This window comes from Bacillus rossius, chromosome 13 (genome assembly GCF_032445375.1).
Source record: "Bacillus rossius redtenbacheri isolate Brsri chromosome 13, Brsri_v3, whole genome shotgun sequence".
Lineage (NCBI taxonomy): Eukaryota > Metazoa > Arthropoda > Insecta > Phasmatodea > Bacillidae > Bacillus > Bacillus rossius.
In genome coordinates this window covers 43,217,495-43,241,856 of record NC_086340.1, presented here as the reverse complement: position 1 = coordinate 43,241,856, position 24,362 = coordinate 43,217,495, and the positions used below count along the sequence as shown (strand labels likewise).

The 24,362-nt window shown below is 36.2% G+C and overlaps 1 protein-coding gene across 3 annotated transcripts; it reads right to left on the bottom strand.

The window, feature by feature from the left end:
* Window positions 1-15,638: 15,638 nt before the first annotated feature.
* LOC134538497 (uncharacterized) lies at window positions 15,639-22,538 on the bottom strand. 3 transcript variants are annotated; one of them, XM_063379872.1, is made up of 6 exons: window positions 22,197-22,538; window positions 21,526-21,668; window positions 19,950-20,159; window positions 19,555-19,826; window positions 17,344-17,480; window positions 15,639-15,898 (listed from the first exon to the last, which is right to left on the bottom strand). In XM_063379872.1, exons 1-6 carry the CDS (start codon window positions 22,418-22,420, stop codon window positions 15,673-15,675), a joined length of 1,212 nt encoding a protein of 403 aa, XP_063235942.1. In that variant the 5' UTR covers window positions 22,421-22,538; the 3' UTR covers window positions 15,639-15,672. The 3 variants fall into 3 exon arrangements, with proteins under 3 accessions (XP_063235942.1, XP_063235941.1, XP_063235943.1); XM_063379871.1 differs by having other exon boundaries at window positions 19,555-20,159; XM_063379873.1 differs by lacking the exon at window positions 17,344-17,480 and having other exon boundaries at window positions 19,555-20,159.
* Window positions 22,539-24,362: the final 1,824 nt, after the last annotated feature.

Sequence of the window (24,362 nt, the reverse complement as noted above, 5' to 3'; positions counted from 1 at the left end):
GGCCCACTCCCCAAATGTTGCAATTATCGTTATGGTTGACATAGTGAATTATGACGCCACATCTACCATCTTGGATCTGACATCACAGTCACTTTTTTTCATTTCTAAAGAAAACCCGCCATCTTGTTGTCGATTGCTGGAGGTCGCCATCTTGAATAACGCACATTCAAAAAAGCGAGCACATTTGAAAACATCTTAAAAAAGGAAGAACATTTGAAAGCATAAACCATTAAAATGAATCTAATTTGGAAGCACCTTCACAAAAAGACAGGACTTTTTAAGCCCATTAAAAAACGAAACAAATTTGGTAGCACAACAAAAATGAAAGCATATTTGTAAGCACGTTCCCAAAGAGTAAGCTTTGTTACGATAACAAAGTATTAGTTATAAATCGGATGTCGAGAAATAAAATATTCTTTTTTTCAATCAAACATTTAATTTAATTTTTCATTTTATACACATATAGATAAAATAAGTCACTAATGTATGCAGCCAGCTTACCTCAGTTCTTTGAGCACGAAGGGTACTTTGTTGTGCGTGTAGTTTCCTCCAATAATAGAAGCCACGATGTTTGGATCTTCCAATGACGAATAATTAATATCTTCTGTTGCAGTCACCCTTCTGGAAAGATTCGTATTAATACTTTGAACATCACTATCGTACTAGTGATCATCGTAAGCTTAATCAGAATAATCATATTATAACGTCGTTTCCATGGTTTGCACACAATGCTTCATCACAGTTTTCGATCCTGGCAGCATTAAGTGCTTATTCACAGTTATTGGTCTTGTCATAAGTTTCAAAGTCACTATCGCCATCATCGTAGAAGTCAGTGTCTTCATCTGGATTAATGTAAGAATTCTAAATCGTTTACGACGCAGTCTCTTAATCGTTTGTTCAAAGTACGGAGGGTCTACTTAGAATGTGATTTTAATGGTAATCATTCTTCCATCGCCTTCATTTTTTCCTTAAATCAACAACGTCCTTCAATTTAAGTTCTTTGTCAAGTTCAGGAGAGCAATGAGCATAATCACGTTCAAACCAAGGAAAATTACTATCGTTATGAAGTACTCTTCTTTAGAAAAGTAGCTCCATTGTTGTCGTCTACCTTGTACGTGGGCTTGGCTTTACAAGTTCTACCATGTCTTAAGCGTTCTCTTCGCTTTAACGACTTGCTACACCCACACATCTTATTATTACAGTCATTCTTCTCGTGTTGCCTAGCATTCATTCTCAGGATAAATTCCTTGCTGCAGAAATTAGACTACATCGGTGTCATTTAGATAACGCTGCAAGCATAGAACCAGAAATCATTTTAGCTTTTCTGATTCAAACTGAGTTTAAAATTGGAATATTTACTTAAATAGAATTTTTAAATTTGCATCAGCGGGAATAAGTTTACCTCCAACAAGAAAATTTTTGTAAGTAGTTTATATTCTTGCCAGCAGATATCGTCACATTGTGTTGTAGTAAATATTATTTATCTTACATGTGGGATGTGGGATGCTCACTCACGATCGCAAGAGGCGGCTTCGCTAGACATAAGGGGAAGGGAAATATATTTTCATTATAGTGTTTGTCTGTTGTTTTACGACAAAGTAATCGTCTGAGAAATGATCTTTTTTTGTCCGGCTACCACCTGATAAAAAAAATTTTAAGTGCGGTTTTGGTAACAGAAATTCACTAATGAAACGAAACACTGGATAAAATTTCCTGTCATATTACGAAATGTAGGGTTGTTTCCTCAGCCTCTAAGTAGTCTCGTGCCTCTTAGTCTTTTAGTCTTGTAGCTTCTTAGCCAAATCGCCTTGTAGCCAAATGTTGGAGCAGTTAGTCCTAAGACATCTGGAGCCGATGACTTTTGGAACCAATGCCTTTTGGAACGAAAGACTGTGGGAGGCATTGTATTCTACTGCATCTTGCGATCAAATTCGTATCCCTGCGATGATATCGTATCCCTGCGATGATATCGTATCCTACTGACTTGAATTTTCGTCCAATGCTTTGAGCTTATCGCTAAATGTTTCCTTTTTTTTTTTTTTTTTGGAATGCGCTTTCAAATGTGCTCCCTTCGACGAATATTGACAAGTCTGTACTCAAGAATCGATTATCCTCGTGGTTTGGTGACGCTTGGTCTATACGCCTGACATTGAAAATGACCAGTTTTCACAAATTAAAATCAGTGAAATAAAAAAGAATTAAAAAATAAGAAAACTAAAACATATATTTTAATAACAGCTCTATACTAAATTTTCCTTTTTAACAAAAAACATGCTCTTCGACTCACGCTGACGATTGTTTAAAAAAAAAACAAATGCACGTTCAAAATGGCTGAAATTTGCATTTGTTGACGAGTGCTGCCATCTTCATGCAGAGGTCGGAAACTTTCCATAGACATCCAACGTAAGGCTCACAAGTTGTTAGGCCCAGATGTGTATAGGAGTCTACCGTGCTGCGCTCTGTGTGTTACCGCGTGCAGCAGATGCACCAGACACGCTGGTACGGTCGGACTGATCGGCTCTTGGACTCTGTTGCAGGCAGGGTCCGCGAATCAGAGAGTCCAAGAGCCGGATGCAGAGCTAGCCGCATTTTCGCACACTCTCTCTCCAACAAACACTCGCCCTGCTGGGTTCATGAACTGTCAATGACACTCGCTAGGGGGGTGTGGGGTTAAGAAGGGGGACTAAACGACACCACTCGGCATGGGAAAACGCGTCCTAACGTGACTTTCTATGAGTGAACTTAAGACGTATGAATGACGGGAAGAGCTGTTGTAAGCTGGTCTCTGAAGTGGTAACAACTCGTCCAGAGCTGTTATATGCAAATTTAGTCATGCAGGGAAATAATGTTACAGGCCTCGGGTGTGACTGCAAGCGGGAGAAATGTCATCCGGGCTGCTCACGTCGTCTTAGACTTGCAAAATATCAGATTGGCCCCTGAGAAAAGGTGCCTTGGGCCACAGCAGCAAAGTTTAACTAAGTAGAGTACACCAGCCTAACAAAGTGTAAATCAAACTTTTGTAATCAAATTATATAGAAAATAAAATTTCCAAAAATAATTTAAAATTATGATAACAATTTAAAAAAAAGTGCCGAAATACCTCATTTCCGGCACATCGGGCAGACGCGACTGCGTGAGTGTGGCAGGGCCTTAACACCGCCGCCCGCGCTCTGCCGTGACCCCTCATGCCCCCTCATGCCCCCTCACCCTCGGTAATCAATGTCACCAACTACTGCAGGTATGTAGTAATTGGATTGTTGGGTCAATAGGCGAGGGCCTGCCAGTCAATAACACCACACATCTTCCAACCCTCCTCTCCCCTCTCGCACCGACCCTTAACAACCCCTTTCCGACGGTTGATTCCATTAGCCGGCCTTGCGTCCTCACGACAGCGAGGGTCGCGCAATGCTCCAGTTGTTGCGACGTGAATACAGACAGACGTTCCCTGTCGCTTGCCATGGGTCGACAGAAATGACGAACGGGACGACGACACAAGAGAATAAAAGCCAAAAAGAAAACAACAAAAAAAAAAACAATTACAATTAATAATTCAATAACCTTAAACTTTAATATATATTTTAAAAAGAAGTTGTGTAAGAAAAAGATTCTCCTTTAAGCAGAATTCGATCTTGGAAATTATAAATCGGAAACCACATTCTAAACCACAATATCGTTATTTTACAATGTTGAGCTATCAATGTTGTAATCCCGTACCTACTTAATAAATTATAAAATTTTAGATTTATATGACAATTATTATAATTTTATAATGTATTGCAGTATAGTTTTGCAATCATAACGATTTATTTTAAAAAAAAAAATATTTGATACGCAAGATAGGTCCCTTCATGTTCTCGTAAGCGAATATACACAAGTGTACGCCGCCGCTTGCGGTCTGCTGTTTTGACGACTTCCTGCTCGTGGGTGCAGTAGAAACGCGCATGCGCTATAGCCTTCGCTGTTTTCAACTTTCGTCCAGCACGGTGTGCGTTTGTTACGCTTTACCTCTGATACCTCCATGTCTCGGAGTCTCGAGGGAAACTTAATATTAGCATTTGCGAATCCTTCTTTACACAGACTAGAGAGCCAAAACCCGAAGTTCCCCGAAGTTCATGTTTTTTTCCGTATCTTTAATGTAGCTATCCTAACCAAATCAACCGTCCACAATGTTTTAAAGTATTTATCATGTAGCTAACCTAACCTAATTGACCATTAGTATCCTTTAATCAACACAAGCCATATTTACTTAAAATGAACAAAAAAAACCGAAGATGCACGATCGGTCGATTGGCTCTCTCGCCTGTGAAAAGAAGGATTCCCATTTGCATTTACTGCCTTGGGCCGTGTCACAAGTAAACACTCGAGCAGCGGCCGTCACCCGACTAATTAGTTCGTAGCTCTCTAAAACTGAAGGACCCTACCCATCCCGTTTCGCCGGTCGTCTGTCGCGACTGGGTCCGGCCTTTCGGCGAGACACACGGCGCGCCTTGGACCTCAGGGAACCCTCTTAAGGGGCCCGCCTCGTCAATGGTGTATGTGTGTTAGTGAGGCGGGATGATGAGTGCGACGCTCGCTGGTGCTTCTAGCGCGGTGTCGCCTCTAAGCGCAAGGCTCTGAGTTGATGCGTAGTCTTGTCGTCGTCACAGGATAACTGTGAAATTTGAGCGGTGACCGCATCATTATATGGCCGATAAATGAAGATAAAGGTGTAATGTTAGCCCCTTAAGTGCTTTTAATAATCTGTACTGGTTGTTTTACGCCTAAAAATTACTCTGAAAACATGCGTTTTAGCCATTTTAACTCTTCTAGAAATACAGTTTAAAAACATGATCCAAAATTAAAAGTACTTTTCGGGCCTCAGCGAACTCTTAAATGCTTTTCGTAAACATACCCCACTCGGATATCTTGAGTAGTTTTGAAATCGCGTTGTTTTTCCTGAAGCTCTGCGCACCGTCTGTGTGACCAGGTAGGCGGAGCCCTTAAGGCCCCCGCCCACCCGGGCACACACACGGTGCGCAGGTAAAACAACGCTATTTCAAAACTGCTCAACACATCCCAGTGGGGGCTGCTTACGAAAAGCATTTAAGAGTTCACTGAGGGTTCGAACAGTACTTTTGATTTGGGATTAAGTTTTTGAACTGAATTTTTAGAAGAGTTAAAATGGCTAAAACGCGTGTTTTCAGAGTAACTTTCAGGCGTCAAACAACCAGTACAGATTACTGAAAGCACTTGAGGCACTTGCATTACACATTTATCTTCATTTCTCGGCCATGTAATGTCACTGTCACCGCTCAAATTTCACAGTTATCCTGTGCACTGGGAGAAGACTGCGCGCCAGTCCAGAGGAGACACCGCGCTAGAAGCACCAGCGAGCGTCGCGCTTATCATCCCGCCTCACTAACACACACACCCCTGACGAGGTGGGCCCCTTAAGGGCATGGCCCCTATAGTTGAACCTCGCGTCCGCGACCTTATTGGCAGAGACTGGAAAAAAAATCGCGGTTTCAATGACCTCTAGGATAGGACTACACAATAATCTACGTGCTGGGACAAAGTACAGCTGCTCGTTGACTACTAGCTCGTGACACCTGTTACTGGGATGCTTGCGATTAGAGATACTTCTTCTGCCGAGGGTTCTTGACGTGATAACGTCTTATAAATCGATGAACGCCGGCTGCACGCACGAAAAAGCATGACTCATTGTCAAGTTCCGCCTGAGCCGAGCGTGCAAGAACCGGCCAACCACCGTGCGAGAAAATCTTCTATAATATCAAACAGGTTAAGGCGGGCTTTTTAACTAATTGTTCGTGATTATATTTAAACAAATTATTTAAATTAAATTTGCAAAAACTGTAAATAATATTTGAAAATTAAAAATTATGCAATTTTTCATCAATGTGTTCTTATGACGTTGTGGCGTAAAATTATCGTCCGTAAACCGACTTTACAGACAACCCCCTTTTTTTTCCATTGGCCACAAAGTCCTCATTGTAAACGGCGGTCCAACCACTGAAGCAGCGTGAAGGTGAACGAGTTTGGAGTCCAGCCTATCGCGAAATTAACCCGCGAATAATTCCGGTCTCTGCTCATTTACGATTCTCGCTTCCTCGTTCCTGGCCCTTCTTCCAGCTACAGGGGCCGGGTCGGGCTCAGCTGTTCCCGCAGACCGCGAGGTTCCTTCCTCCGCCGCTCGTCGGCGCTGGCGTCGCGTCGAGCCCGACCGGCCGCCCGCGCGTCACGTCACAGTGCGCTTCGTTTCATTTTCCGGTGCATGCCACATTTGAACCCTCGATGTGACTTGAGAATTATGTTTTCAAAAAAAAATTGGTTGTTTGTTAAGTCTGTTTACGGACGACAGTTTAAAGTGACGTCATAACAAAACATTGATGAAATGATTGCATACTTTTATGAATAAAATTTAATCATTTTTATTTTAATATTAAAAGAATAAATACTTGAAATTATACTAGTAATCAGATTTTTAAAATGCAAGAATAATTAACCTTTATCGCCGAAATTGTTGTTGTAGTAAGCAATGAAAACCACATTAACTTTCCACTTCACTTTATAACCAGTCGACGAAACAGTTCACGTGTAGATGTAAGTTGTGGGCTGCCGCTGTCTTTCTTCTCCTCGGACGCATAGGCCAATCGAATGGAAGAGAAAGAGAGCTGCGACGCAAGCGTACAATGAGCGTAACGGGACACAGCATAACGGAACAATGTGCGTAACGGGACACTTTTTTCGTGCGTGCAGCCGGCGTTCATCGATTTATTAGACGTTGTCACGTCAAAAACTGTCATGTGCAACATCTCATACCTCGGTACGCGGCATGTTGTAATGAGTAATTTCGCGAACGTAAGGGAAGTCGATCGAAACGGAAATGTGTAAACACGATGTCGCATCTATGGAAGTCACGGAAGTTTCAAAATGATGGTGGAACCGCGTGATTCATCCGTACATATTGCTATCGTGAACACCATATAATTTACCCCACGGATAAGAAAAAAAAATAGTATTTATTATAAATACTAGTCTTTAATACTTTAGTCATAAAAATAAATAATGTAACTTGAGAAATACATGAGAATTTTGGTATTACAATGTTGAAAACCCTTAGTAAACGTTGAAATGTAGAAATAGCGCAGCATTTATCTGTATTGACACAACCAACTGTTAGACTACAGATATTCTATGCCATGAATAATAAAATAATTTCGTGATGATGTTTTTTCTATTAAATCGAAAATGCTCAGCTCAATCAGGTTAAGGTTTGTCTGTAGGAAGTATTCACAGACCTGATTTCAAACGTTCAAGGAGAAAGTAAAATACAAACATATACTTAGTGTTATAAAATTTGTTTTAAAATGTTTCAGGTTAATATTTTAGTAATGCCATAGAATAATAATTTATAATGTTTGTAATTAATTGCTCCGTTTTATTTATGCTCTAGGCATTTGGAATAATTAATAAAGTGAATGGAACAGAATTCGCATGGAATGAAAATGTACTGTCATCTGTGGCGTATGGCGAGCACAAAAGTTCAAAAAGCCAAACGAAAACGTTACATTATTAGCTGTTTAATGAGTTTAACAACATAGGCACTATTTTAATTAAATTCCTCGTAATTACGATTCTATTTTTTTTTTTTTTTTTTTTAGGTTTTATTGAAGCCATTTCATTATATAGTTGAACCTTTCGTTCTGCAATCGAATTATTTGATAGTTCACATAGCTGTTCCGGCAGCAAATTCTAGCGGAGGATGCGGAAATATCGTGTGATTTGCGTCCAAAAATGTATCTAAACAGGCAAAGTGTTCTGCATTGAGTTCTATAATATTTGTCCTGCCCTATTGATGTTTTGGAATAGTAAATGTGTTCTTTTGAAAAATTTAGCCTTAACCTAAGAATTATTTATTGTAATGGTTCCATTCGTGAAATACTGGTTGTGAAAGGATGAACTAATTATTTCTATGCTTAAACAAAGAAATACATTTTTCGTCATTAATTTGTTTGTGTTTACAAATTTCTCACACCTTATATACAGACAATTTTTAATTTTTACACATATGAGTAAATAATTAGTAATTAAATATATATAACAGATGGATATGCAATCAACTGCCATAAAAGACCATATACCATTTAAACGCGACATAAATGCATGGAAGGACGAGAAGGAATATATTTTTTTCTACACGAAAAAACTGCCTTGGTGAATCTGTCGGGATTCTCGGAAATATTCGGAAGGCCAAAAACTGTGGCTGGATTCATTATGAAGCACTTTTCAAAGATTCTTAATGCGAAAGGGTATTTTAAGGAAGTATTCCGAAACAAGTTATATTACTTGTCCATTTTTATGCTCATTTGACTTCTAGGCTCCTTAGGTGGATTCCATTGATCCGTGTCGTTTTCGTTTTGTCTTTTGGGTTTTTGTTCAATTGTGTGGCCCTTGTTCTTTTTTTAGTTTTTGTTCACTAGTGCTAAGAAATAAGAACATCTATTTAATAACATAATGGTAGGTGGTAAACACCACCATTGTCGATAAAGTTGTAGTTTGTTGGTTCATTATAAAGACGACTTTGCGGTGTGACCCAAGGAAAATTTCGCAGGGAAACTCCGAGCACAATGGAATTATTTGCATACAAAATACGAAGGGTACAAAGTTATAGACGGCCCTCTGCTCGCAACATGTTGGGAGAATATTGCTTCCTTTGATAAGAGCGGCGGTAGCCTACACATGTTGCGCGCCCGCAGGTAACGAAGTATCGATTAAGGTCACCCACTGTTTACTGTCGACTGTCATGGAAGTGCCTCACATTCATTAATATTGTTGAAAAGGCGAGGTTTCAGGAAAAGAAAAATGGTCTGTTATTTTTTATCGTGTTGAAATGTATTTTCTGTAGAAACTAAAATTCAATATACCTATGTAACTCCATTATTTTGACTTCGGTGCAATGTTTGATCGTTATATATATTACGTAAGTAGTGTAAAATAGCCAGTCCGAGCGCAGGCGCCAGGCGCGAGGAGCCTGGAGATGGTCCGCCATCTTGGATTGTGATGTCACGGCGGCCAAATTGGATAACCTTGACATTTTACATTAACCCTTGACCTTGATCTTTGACCTTGGCAGCCATCTTGTATTCACCATTTTGGATGATGTCGTCGTCGCCATTTTGTTTCAAATAGTATTTCGCTATTTTGAATTATGTCACCATTGCAAGTTTCGATACGGCCGCCAATCTGATATCGCAGCCACTTTTTTGATTCTGACATCTCCACCATCTTGTTTTCGATTGCTGGAGGCAGCCAACTTTGATGACATATCTGCCATCTTATTTTTCTGGTCAGCTGGTGGCCGCCATTTTGGATACCGACATATTTGTTTCTGCGGTTTGTTCCTAGAGAGCGCCAGCATCGCTCTGTCTCATCACGTAAGGTCGATGTTCCATTACCTACCATAGCTGTTATGGTCCTTGTCGACTTTTTAAATTTAATTTTTTATGCAAATACATAGGAAGCACTGTGATTTGAACCATCGCAGCTCTAACCTCTAGGTTGGAAAACATACGCCTTTAACTGCCGACCATCGAGACATTTACCAGACTGAGAATAAAAAAAAGGTATATAAAAATTAACACACACATATTCGAACTTTAATTTTTTTATATGAAGGAATAATAGCATTGTTTGTTCGATACCGAGACACCATATTTATGTTCAATACTTGCTCCAGGCGCGTAGGAACCAGGGGGGCGACCCAGGCGACTGCCCGGCCATAACATTTCATGGCCGGGCAAAGTGATGGTTTTGCCCGGCCATTGCATCAGATGAACAAGAGGCATTGTCTTCATTGCAATGCTAAGTGGTTTTGTGGGTTTTTCTTGTCTGTGCGTTTCTTTATTCTTAAAATAAATTAAGACTTTTCGATAAGTGTACAGGCACAATAAATAAGGCAACTGTTCTTGTTTTATTCTAAATATTCACGTTTCACAGTGCTGATAGCGGAAATATTATTGTGGGATATAAGACCAGTATTTTTTTCCGCTCGTTGCTTACGTTCCGTTTTTGTCCACCCTTGTCTATTGACCTTCATACCCTTGCATTCACCCCGCCTCGTTTCTATCTAACGGTAACGACCTGACGTGCAGAGTGCTTTCCACATCAGTCATCATTCAACAGCTGTACGTCTTGCTTTTAAGTCCAAGAAAATTTGTGAGCCGTACTACAGAACTGTTTAAAATAAACTTATTTATCTGTAGTATCGTGAGTGAGTAGTGCGGAACGGCAGTGATGAAAAACATTTAGGGTTTAAGGAGAAAATTTATAACAGTATTTTAATTTTTGCGGCGTACGATTACTCAGAAAAGCATCAACTTTTTCTTCAAGAACCGTTCTGCACAGTCCTGCAATTCATCACAACGACCGCCTAAAAAGCAGTGCACATTAGGCTGTAATGCCTGTGAAGACAAAGATCCTAAAGAAGAGTTGGATTCCTTTAACTCAGGTATTACTTTTAAGCAGTTTAGACGGAGACGAATTTTTACATGATCCCGAAAACCATATATAATATACCTATTTAACATTATAGTTAAGTATGTCAGTACATTATTTTTTTCCGCTCGTCGCTCGTGATAATTCCATCGAGTAATAAAAAACTTTCTTTGAATCTACAAATCATTGAACAAGAATTTATCAAGCAGATTTGCAGTTATTTTTAAGCATCTTCACTCGCCTATTCTGTGGGGTTCGCATTTTAAACTTATTCTTAAGGGGAGTCTTGACAGTAAAAAAATTATAATATTGACTTTTATAATTTTAATACCAAAATAAAATTTCGACTTTCCTAAATAAAATGATATGAGTGTTATTGCGAAAAGCTTTTTTCCATCTTTAATTTTTATTTTTTTAAAGATGAATTGCATTTTTCGAAAAAAAAATTTTTTTTTAATTTTAAATACTAAAACAAATTAATTTGAAGGTGCTTGTAATTTATGTACCCTGTGGAGTGGGAAAAATCAACAAATTGCTTTTAAAATGAATTCTACGAGGCGAAAACTGAAAAGTGAACACTGTTTTGTGATGCCGAGCCTTAAGTAAATTTGTTATAAAAAAGTTAAAATTTCTGCTAGTAGTACATTCTATTTTTATGTACGAAAGATGCTTAAATAGCACCATTTTGCTCCTTAGAATACAATTTTTTTTTCTCCAGGGGAGAGCCCCCGGACACCCCCTTTGTTAAATCCACCACTTATAATGATATTCTCCTTTGCCCCCCCCCCCCCCCCCCCCAATTAAATATTTGCTTCCTACGAACCTGCTTTCTACCAGGAGCGTTAGTTAACGCACATCACATACTATAGCGCGCTGTCACCATCTTGTTTTCAGTAATCGATACAAGGAGCGCTAGTGCCACATGTACACGTGTCATCTGCTATAAGCCCGTCCCACTCTTAGATTGCAGTACACGGCTTATGGCGCGCGCTGTTGCCAAATCTCTAACACATTACGAATTTCAGCAGATGCGTGTCTTTGTAATTCGGATCGAACAAGAAGCATTTTAAGAAATCATATCGTAATTTATAATATTTTATACTATTACACATAAATTTGTAATAATGCCAATTTTATGTAAATTTAAAATAAAAACTACCTATTGTAGACGAAAATTTCTTATAGTTTTCTTTTATGTTCTAAAATTCCCATTATATATATATATATATATAATCACATTTTCATGGGCCCGATAAATGCCGTATTTTTGGACAAGTCATGTCCAAAATGATAAATAAAATACGGTAATGGAAATTCTCGGTCGAGTAAGTTATGGGAAAAATCCGAACAATTGGTTCGAAATGGGGAAGATTTTTTGAAAAACAGAAAAATCGCAACAACTCCCATAATATGAATAATATCGAATCCGTTTTAACGTATGATAACTCGGAGTACCTGATGCCGAAAAATGTTTTCTAAATAAATTTTTGATACGACCAGCCATAACTGCATGGGTTAGAAAAAGATTTTCACCGGACAAAAAAAAAGTAACTGCCTTAGTAGACACCTTATCAAAACTGTTTAAATTGTTTGTAAATATCATAATTATTTTCCAAAACTTTGTCTAAAACAATGTTTGATATGATGCTTGGTGTTGAGAAGGATAGAAAAATAATTCAAAATTTTGTACCATGATCACTATTAAATTCCTTCGTATTTATTTCATATATTTTACATATTATGTTCAAGAATCGATTAAAATATTTTTGTTGACTAAAGAAGCCATGTATTTGAAATTGCTGGTAGGACAGAACCATCTAAACACACGACCCTGTTTCCTCTTACGACGGCAGCGCGCGCTCTTGTACTGATAAGGCACATCTTTAACCAGCTATTTCCACGGAAACTGTAGAAGCAATTGAGATGTAGCTGCTTTTAAAAATTAATTTTATTCATTGTGAACATTTTTCACACTTTCGTCCCCCATCTATCTTTAATAGAAAAAATTTTTCCCGCTGGTCAACTTTTTGATGTGTCAGTTTGTGAGAAAATGCATTTCAATATATTTAAAAAATGATTTAAGTGAAACCTGTACAGTTTTTGTCTTAACACTTGTTCGGTGGCGTCCTAAGGCATTAATTTATTAATAAAAAATCTGAATGAAATACACATGTAGGTTTTTGTTTTTTGATGTTTAACATATAGGAATACTTCAAAACAGTTCGCAACGAAAAAGTTATGTTTTTTTAATTTTTTCGGACACTTAAAATAATGTTAAGTATTCAAAATACGCATTGCCTGATGCGTATTTCGATGCTATACAATATGAAAAAAAGCTTGGTCCAAAAATTAAAATTTTAATTTCGTTTGATATTTGGCAACAACGCACAAAGAAACAAGTACAGTGCTAACGGCAATCGGCGTGTGTTAGAGAGAATGCGCCCATTTACTTCCACACTGCAATCTAAGAGTGGGATGCTCTATCATTTTAGTTTAATTTTTACCTGCTTGAGTGCAGTAATAATTTATTATCTTGACATTGGGCCACCATCTTGAAAATAAAAATAAAATAAATAAAAATAAAAATTATAAAATAATTATAACAATTAAAAAAATGCAAAATTACAAAAATAGCTTTAACCAGCTTGAGAACTTCACCTTTGTTGAACAAGGATAAAGTTCTTGTACAAGTCATTATTTTTTGTAATGTCTGTAGTGACTGAATATTGACTGGTTCAAAACCTCTTGGTCTTGATAAATCAATTTTCAGGGATTCTTGGTCCTTTATTAAGCGCGAAACATGTTCCTTTGGTATAATTTATTGTAATTGATTTTATTATAATTTAGGTGTATGAGATACTTAACTTTTTTGGATTATATATATAATTCTAAATCTCTTTGATAACTTTCCTTTACCGTTTCGAAGTGCCGAGAAGGAAAAAAAAATACACATTGACTATAAAACATGAAAATCCACAAACCTTTTTTTTTACTGCGATAAAAATGCGTGCTTGAACTTCCATTGTCGCAATTCGATTTTTCATGCATGGGTACCGAGTAAAGGAGAATGCGCTCTCGACTCAAGATGAGGGGGGGGAAAAACACGCGCCTATTGAAAACGTGTAGGCTCAGTGTAACAACCCAAATAATAGTCTCGCATTTCCAAAGCGACCGCGGGAAACCACAGGGAAAACCACTGGCCTAAATGCGGAATGTACTTTCCCCACAGGACACTCCATAACGCCCCCTTGGGAATTTCTCCTCTCGCTTGTGTTCCCCTCCCTCCCCCACCCCGGGTAAGAAACAGCGACGGAGCGTCTCTGTACAAATAACGTCGGTGGCCCACGCGCGGGAATTAAACATTCATGTTAAGTGTCACTGCGAGCGGGAGGGGGGAGCGGAGGGGTAAATGGTCGCCGCGGAGGGGGTGGAGGAGGGGGGGGGGTAAGGGTAGCTCGACCCTAGCGCCAAATGCGGCTTGCAGCGCAGACGGCGAGTGGGGTCTTAATAATGCACCAGTTTCCCCCGAGTGTTTTCCGCCTGAGTAATGAACCTCGCGCGGTTCCTGGCAAACTTTAATTATGCCTTGTTTTCATTTTTTTCTTCCCCAGTCTCGCGAGGAATTTCCCCCCCCTTCCAGCGCGATACAGCTCCGAAGGATTCTTGTCTCATTCACACGCCTCGATTTCATTAATTTTGCGGGTGATTTAAACCCAGCAATGACAGGGAAATTATTCATTTATTTTTTTCAGCATTAGGTATATCTCCGGTTTGCCGAAAAGTTATCAAGTTCTACTAAACTAGTTTTTTTTTTCGCTTGCGCCACATTATCACTGTAATCCAGGACCGTGCCTCTTTGCCGCATGGGTCGCGAATACCTAGCTCGAGTGGGCTAGCCACATTGTACAAACAACAACAGCGTCTTATCGCAGAGTTAAATACTTTTCTCTGTTAGTTGACTTCATTTAGGAATTGTCACACATGTTTCAAATACGCGTCCAAACATTGTTATTTTCATTATATATTTTTTAAAAGAAGTTTAATTTTAAAATTTGTTTCTTACGTAACTATAACTGCCTCTTCACGCTCTTATCAACCGAGCTAACGTAATTATCTCTGAAAATAAATCAGAGTCTGATGAAAATATAACCTGAAATATAAACTATAGTCCATCCACGGTAACCTCCTACTTTTCTGAAGCCCTGCTTTTCACCGGATCTACTTTAATGTCACTATGTATCCTTCCGCCGTATGTAAACAAAAACATTGCCATGTGACAAATGTCAAATGGTTTGTTTACAATCACCAGCTGTCAAAACAATGTGTGTGTGTGTATGTATGTATGTATGTATGTATGTATGTATGTATGTATGTATATATATATATGTGTGTGTGTGTATGTATATATATATAAGTAATTTGAATATGATCTAAGTATACATGTATATGTTCATAACATTTATGATACCCAATGGTAAAAATATTAAAAAATAAGTTTGTTAGCTAAAGAAATAAAATATAATTTAAAGTAAATTTTTAGGAGAACATATAAATTTACAACATTTATGTAAGCAATAAATATCATCCTTTAGTACAGTTCAACACAGTTTTCTGCATCTGAAAAAAAAAAGTATTGTAAATTATACATATGGCTGTCTATCTAAGCAATCTGGAAAAGACTAAGGATTGAAGGTTTAATAAAATTAACAAATTCAGATGAAAACATTTAAAAATGAATTTTCTTCTTTTATTTAATAAACCCCTACCATTTTGCCGGTTAAGGCCACAAATAAAAATATGGTTATATACATTTTCCTGAGTATACTTATTAGACAAAATCATAATTTTATGAACAGTAAAATTGTGGTAAAGAATTGACAGTAATTTCTATACCACTTATATGCATTATTTATTTGTGGCCCTGGATGGGGACTGGCTTTTTGTTTTCCAAGTAAGTTCACTGAAAAATGAAGACACACACAACAAAATAAAATGTTTCACATACACCTATACGAATCCAGAAATTAAATTTATTATAAATTTATCATAATATGTGTAATATAAAGTTAATACATAAAGTTCCAGTAATCAACATACTTAATGGGAATGCATAAAAGAAAAAAAAATGTTTCAAACCCCAATACTTACAGTTGCCCAGGTGTTTATTACATACAGACCTCAATAAGAACACCCGGGTAAATCATCAAGAGGAACTGCCAGTACTTCACTGTCTCCATCTACTTGCTGTGTCGTAACCTCAAATTCTTCGCTGTCACTGTCTTCACTTGAACTATCCTTGCCGAGGTGGATGATGAGTGGAGGAATGGTGCCGCTGTCTATGTGGACTTCTCTCTCCCAGTCTGCTTGAATTAGCTTCTCCACGTGATCCACACACCTCGCCCATCTAAAAAAATTAATGTATACAGTAAAACCTCTATATAAATGACCTGTTTATAGCAAAAACCACTCTATAACAAAATATGTTTGTTTCTGTCAAAACGGCATAGTAAACAATGCATGGCATGCTCTTTATTACATACAATTTTGAACTCACTCCACAAGAAACTATTTTTAAACACAACAAAACTCATTTAATGTGTTTTCCTCAACTATCAAAGCTATTATTTAATACTTGAAGTAACATGTTTTGTTTTATGTTATCTGAAAAAAAAAATTTATAGTGGTTTATTCAAGATATAATAAAGCTGTAAATATTTTCTATGTTATCAATAAAGGCTTAGAATGCATATGATAAAATATTTATTTCATAAGTTTTGTGTTTGTTTTTGGTTAAAATTTGTCCCAGACAAAAACAGTGAGATATAGCGAAAATTTAATTTTTCGAATAGTTTTGATGATTTACTGTATATGTATTTCACTATAATAACATAACTTTTGAAAATACTAATGTGCAAGAACTACATGTGTAAATACCTATTCAAGTTCGCTAGATGAAAATATTTAAAATTCTCTACGTTGAAATTTTATCTGAATATTGAAATCTGCCTACAGCACTGAACCCACCATAACTTTAAAGTCATTGACACAAGATTAAGCATAACAGAAAGTAATATCACAATTACTAATAAATACAAAACTATTTATGGAAATGAAACAATTGCAAATGGACTGCAATTACAAAAAAAAACCTTGCAAATAAGTCACCACTGTTAGATCTAGAAACTACACAGATATGTATGAATCACATGGGAATAAAATTACAAACACAAACACAAACACGAACACAAACACATACATGCAACACATTTTCAAAACGACAACTACACAAATTCAAACCACTTATTTTTACCAATTGTTTTAAAACTGTATTACTGGTATATGAATATACACAAAATGATAATCACACTATACACACACTAGCACACAAAGTTATCAAAAGGAATGGTAGGACCAGGCTGCTAGGCAACAATACTTACGTATTATGTAAAAATGTATGGTAAGGGTTTTGCTGAAGCTTGAGGAATGTTCTACAGGAAAATAAAACAATTTCTACTTCAAAAGGAATACCCCATTGGTCATGCAACATGAAAATACCTCTCTGGTGTGGAAGCATCAAGAGCCTCTTTCCAGATGGCTGCAACTGCATCATTGTCAAATCTCTTGGCCCGCCCCACGTTACTATTGTAATGGTGTTTACATTGAGCCCAAACTAGTTCGATTGCATTATAGTGGCAGTGATAGGGTGGGAGTCGTAGAATTTCGTGGCCATAGTTACGAGCCAACTCGTCTACCTCATATCTGAAAAGTGTGTTAGAACAAGGCGTATACGTAATTTTTTGCAACTATCTCACTTTTAAAGAAATGCTGTAAAAAAACGAAATAATATACCGTATTCGGGGCTTGTTTTGTTTAGCTATTCTCAGCAGCTCCACTTTCAACAAATTATTTTCATGTTTTATCTCATTCTTCTCCAGCCACGCGATCAGTGCATCCTTGGTCCAGTTCGTTGTAGGTGTTTTCTCAACCTACGTTATGCCAACATTTAACTAAATACTCAAGTAGCTGATAAGAATTCATGACAGTAGAACCCTGTTACAATTTTACTGCTTATAAAGTTTTCCTGCCTATAATGTATTATTTTTCAAGACCAATATTTTCCCTATAAGGACAATGTATTTAATTCCTGGATATAATGTTTCACAAATTATGCGTTTCGTGCTTGTAATGTTCACTTCATAAAATTTTAGAAGACGAAAAAAATTAAAAGCCTTTGTCTATACTGTCTATGTATATGTGTATGTTAGCAGTTAACTGCCTGTTGACACCCTTGGAAAACAAATAAATTCATAAATTTTTAGCCATTCTGTGCGTTTTCAAATGTATTCACTTAAATCACATGTTCAAGTGGCAAAAGAACTGGACTTAAGCATTTCCACTGTAAACACTGTCGTGAATTATGACAATTATACAGAAATGAGACAATTTTACAGCAATGAGACAATGTGTAAGTAAAGACAAAGCAGATAGAAGCTGGAAGCACCATGATGTTAAAGAAAAATTGTTTTTGGCTTGCTACAAGCAAATTGGAGCATCAAATATATCTTTATGCAGCTTGTTGAGTCCATTGGCAATAAATCCACACTAAAAAGTACTAAATTGAATTTCCTGCTTATGTTTTTTTTTCTTGTAGCCCCTTAAAAACAAATTATAACAGGGTTCTACTGTACTTATGCAAAGCAAACATGTGTTTTGGCATATTGTCGTAATGAATTTCTAAATTTAACAAAGCATGTTAGTTTAGTGACTAGAAATTTTTTTGAAAATATTATTTTAATTTATTAAGTAGGGCAACAGAGCATTCATAAAGTGGGTCCTTTTACCAAACAAGTAATTATGTCATTTTCAAATGCTATTTGCAATAAAAAAAATTTATTTGGTATTTCAAACCCTCTACTAAATTAGTTTGCACTACGATGTAATTCAATTACATTATATATATATATATATATATATATATATATCTTATATATAAAATTCTCGTGTCACAGTTTTCGTTGCCATACTCCTCCGAAACGGCTTGACCGATTTTGATGAAATTTTTTGTGCTTATCCGGTATCTATGAGAATCGGCCAACATCTATTTTTCATCCCCCTAAATGTTAGGGGTAGTCCACCCCTAATTTTTTTTTATTTCCAGTTTTTGGTAGGAAATCACCATGGCAACGGCTGTTGCTTTGTTGATGCTTCATTCGTCTCCATGGCAACGACTATTTCATTGTTAGTGGAGTCCTCATCACCGTTGAAATTTTGCGGGTACTTTAAATATCAAAAATTGCCCCTTTTTTTCAAGTATATATATTTTACAGACTTGAAACTTCACAGTAATGTTCCTTATGTTACGCAGGATGACATTTTCCGAAAATTAGATCCCATAGCATAGGTGGTTAAAACCAGGCAACAGTGGGTACTTTGTCTGCATGAGAACAGGATTTTGCATTGTTCATGCCTTCTGCGTCTCCATGGCAACGGGCATCGCGCGGCAGTGGCGTACCCACAAGGAGGGGCATGTATAATGAGCGGCGCAAGAGTGATCTGCCTGTAGACTGCCGTAGCGAAGTACGGGTACATCAGTTGTACGTTGCGTACACGAGTCGGGAAACCATCGTTGCTATTCATTTTCTCTCCGGTACATTATACAGCATTGTAATAAATTTTCACTGAATTTATTTTTATTTACCTTTTACTGTAAATGGGAGATGTGGCTTAATTTTTTTCCATTAGTATAGCCGTGCGGAGCCGGGTCGGGCAGCTAATATATATATATATATATATATATATATATATATATATATATATATATATATATATATATATATATATATATATATATATATCTGTGTGTGTGTGTGTGTAATCAATTTCAGCTCAAACATTATAGTTTATAAAAATGTAGTGTAGGCATACTATTAAGATAACAATTATTGCTGGCAAAATGTATTAGTCTCGAATATTCGTACTTATACACAATAATAAACACATGTAAATTTTTCACATTACAATTTGAGCAATAAAAAGACACTGCTTTACCATTGCACATACCTGGGTGCTGTGATATGAAGCATTGTCCATTATGATGACACTGGGTTCCTCAAGATGCACCAACATGTCTTCAAACCACATCAAGAAAGTTTCCCCATTCATCTCGCCATGGTAGTCTGCAGTCTTCTGACCTGAAACAAAAAGTAATCCTGCTCCTGGCACAAAGCCAGTGCGCCCTCCAGCATTAACAACAATAAACCTTTTACCATCTCCAACAGTACGTCTCTTCGCAGATTGTAGACTCTTGTCCTGCCATGACTTTGATACAGTTCCTGAAAAATATATGAAATGGAAATGAAATACTTTGTATTGGACCACAGAACAAATTTTCAAATAAATTAATGCCTTGCCTCTCTGGAAAATCCATGTTTCATCAACAAATATGAAATTGGCACCTCTTTCTTTTTCTTCTTTATACTTTCTCAAGAAATCTATTCGCTGCAATACTATGTTTTCATTCTCTATCAAAGCTTTTCGTCCATCAACAGTTGTCCATGAAAATCCCATCTTCTTTAACAATTTATGAAGACTTGATCTTCCACCATAATAATCTATTTGTCTTTCCCTGATTTCTTTCAAAATGGTGTCGACTGTAACATTCAAACCTGTAAATTTATTGCATACATTAACAATACATGAAATAACAGAGGTACACAAAACTAAGCGAAACCACAACCCCGTAGAAGATAATTTAAGTGCACAATTTACATTTATTAAATAGTTTTAATAAACTTACATTTCAAAAATACTTTTAAATTAATTTAAATTTTGTAGTTTGCTTAGAGGAATTCTACATTGCAGTATTTTTGTCTGCAATGATATGACGATTATATTGCGCGTTTGTATTGAAGTTGTGTAAAATATTAGTATTTCAGCATTCAATTTAGCAATCAATAAGTTACAAGCTCTACACTGTGTTATAGGTAAATGTTTTGTATCGTGTATCCCATGTGATCCCTAGATCTTTATGCATGAACCTGTACATCCTATTGATCGTGTGGTGCATGTTTTTTTTCATTTATTCAGATCAAAGATCCTGAACATAATCAAATATTGTGGTATAGCAAGAATAATTATCATAAGTTTAATAAAACATATATATTTTCATTATTATTCAACTTTAAATCATAACTCATTACTATATCACAGGTTTTTAGTTTTGGTTTTGTACAGGATTTTTAAACGTAATAAATTTAGAAAAGCAAGCATCATCAATCACAGGATCAATATTTGCAGGATCATGCGATCAGGATCAATGTATCAAATCGGATACGCGATACTAAACTTTTACTGTTTTATAACCTTCTGTTACTTCATACACTAACACACAGTTTGTCTGGCTAAGTTGTGTTTTCATATGATACTTCATTACAATTAAGTAGGCCTATTGTTTATAAAATAACAATACCCCTATATTTTCTAAAGGGTTAGGCGGGGCATGACACTATTTTGCAATAGAATATATATTGTACTGGACCCTGCCACACAGTACAATTTAGCCAATTAAGTATCCCAATTTTTTTTTAATAACCATGCTTGCTTAGACCACAACTCACTAATTTGTAACCAATTACTGCTAAAGCGCACAACTGGATATTATTGATACTGGAAATAGTCATTATTTAACCTTCTGATACATCATAAAAGTTGAGGTTATTTAATATGTATACTGTGTATAACGATATAAACATTACTTGTAGTTTTAGAATGTAACAATTTTCTTTCTATCTTTAACCTAACCTTAAAAGGACGTGTACCTATTTCATATGTTGCACAATATTCTATATATCAATACCATATCAATAAAGAAACCTAACAAACCACCCAAAAATGTTAAGTATTTTTAAAGGACAGATTATATCGGGAAAAAAACTGAACCGGTCAATCTGTATATGGATATATGAAATGAATACAATTAAGTAGGGCCTACCCCAGTGATATTGAAACTACTCTTCAGTATCAAATTTTTACCTTCAGCGTACATCCTGTAAATTGCATTCTGGATTGCATTTACTGTGAAATCGTCGACTGTGTCAAGTGACTTTCCTTCCTGTGGCCTTTTTTTCCTCTTTTTTCCTGGTGTTGAAACTTCTTCAATGTCTTTCTTGTAGTACCTAACCAAAAAAAAAAACATTTGTCATAACACTTTTCCGGGGACCCGTTCACAATACGCAGTTAGGCAGTGTTCCAAATATGGCATTTTGTCACAAATATTTGCTTTTTGGTCACTAAATGGAAACATGACAGACTTTGTCCACGAAATTAATGAAGTGTTTTTTTATTTATTTTGTGATCTCCCAAACAGATGAAAAACTAATTAAATGCAAATTATAAAATCACTCCCTTATGTTATAGTTAAACCTATCATAAATTTTATAAACATCGTTATAAACAAACGTGTATCACACCCATAAAAATACTTGAAAGTGCCTATATTGTTATTGTTAGGACCTGAGTAGGCCTAATATGATTTTAGGTTAACTTTTCAACAGAGACGCCACATGGCGGTGTTGTCTCACACCAAAAATTATAAATTGGAAATAAAACACAAAAAACCTCGTGAGTTAAAACACAGGCCGACAATACTTAGGACACAGTCGATATTTTTTTTACGTGCATGAAAACGAAAAAAGCCTACTTACTTGAGAACAGTTGACTTTGCGATGTTGAGAAGAAACGCGGTCGTCTGCGTAACGTCACATTTCTTCAAGTCGCCTTTCCTAATTAAAACATATAAGTTCTGAGCGACGTTAATGATGTCCATCTGACGCTGCGAAGAAGTAGCTTTCCCCATCCCGGAACCAATTACCATTACAGCAATCACAAGAACCACACAAAATATCAAAACGATAACAAATTCCATCATTACAATAGTAGATAATAAATAATATAACAAAGTTAAAATACACAATATTAACACAAAATCCTGAAACACAAACTGTACGTTATTTCACGGTCAGTAATATATTAAAACACACTGCAATATGGCTGAAAGAGAAAACAAACAAGTGACTATTAACATTATTAATGCGCGACCACGGTTTCGGCACGTAATATTTTTTTACCGTTAACATAACGTTTTTATTTCACCAGAGATTTAAAAAAATGTTCAAACTTAACAAATACCCAAACAAATTCTTAAATACACGCGGAAAGTCAAAAAATATATATTTTGGCTATGGAACTATTTCGTTCTAATCATTGCCAACACACCACTTCTCTCACTGTTTCATTTACACACATGCGAGATCATTAATATTAATAATATTGTACATAGATAGTTACTTTTTTTGTAAAATTTTATTTAACATCATTATACGGTAATTTAGTGTTAATGCATGTTTAATATGCATATGATGGAAAGTATTTTTGCAAACGAACCAAACATGCTGCATCCTGGTGTGTTTTTTCAAAGGTTCGTTTAAAAAAGTAGGAGGTTACCGTGGATGGACTATAGTAGCAAATGGGTACCCACCTAGCATCATTTTCACGATAATACTCCTACCAAATGCCGTATCCCGAAAGCTAGGATATTTACACATTAACTAAAACATGACTGGGAAACAAATATGAATTAAGAACAGCTTCAAATACAAATTACAAACTCAAGAGCATGATCGCGTAAGTAAAACCAACCACAGAATTTTCAATGTAACAACTGTGTATCAGATCTGCTATGAACGTTGGAAAAACATAGGAGAAACTGGCCGCGCTCTTTCAACACGCGTTAAAAGAAAAGAAAAAGGATAAAACTCGAAATTCCAGACTTGTCTAACATGCCTGTTGCCACAGTGATAATAATTAAATTAAATAATTAAAATGTACCACGTTTTAAAAAACTAACTAAAAAGTATAAAATAAATATTCTTATCTCCATAAACATTTATAAAAAAAGACCACACACCATAAATTTTCCTAATACCATTATAGATTGTCCTGAAAATTTGTGATTGTGTTTTTTAATAGCTATGAAAAGACTTGTAAGATTTAGATCAAAAAAGTAGAGATGCATAAATAATCAACTAAGTTACTAACAATTTTATTCCACTGCAAATGTTAACTGTTGTGTGAGTTTCTCAACAGCAAATCCCTAGACTCCGAACTATTATATATTGCATGCGCCCCTCATTTTTCGTTTTAATTTTTAAAAGTACTTTCATAACTATTAAAAATTCACAATCTCAAATTTTCAGGACAATCCGTAATGGGGTTATACATTTTTATGGGGTTTTAAATCAGTATGGAGCCAGAAGAAATTATTTTATACTTTTTAGTCCGTTTTTTAAAACATGATATATAACAATATTCAATTCTTTTCTGCTTTTTAGTCTTTTGTGTGTAAAATTTTACAATCGATTTTAAACATCTTGACTAAATATTCGATGAAGTAGACACCGCCTGGGAATACTGAGTTATGCTTCTCGCAATACTGAAGTGCTCTGCTCGTAGCCTAAAGCCAAGAACCCGGGGGTTAGCTAAAATTAAAAATAAAAAAACCCTAACAATTTTTTACTGAACAGACAGATGGAAAAGAAAGCAAGTTAATAGAAATTAATGTGGTTAAATACAATGGGACATAGCTACGCCACGCATACAGAAAGAAAGCCTAATAAACAGGAAAATAAAATAATCACAATTTATTGTTACCAATGACAATGTTAAGAGTCAACAAAATATTGAATTTTTTAAAAAAATTTACATATAAATTCCTTTCATTATAACTAAGCTTCCGTAAAAACAATAACAAACCACTTCAATCGCAGCAGGACACCGGTCAATAACATGGGCTGGGCTCTCTGGTGCACGGC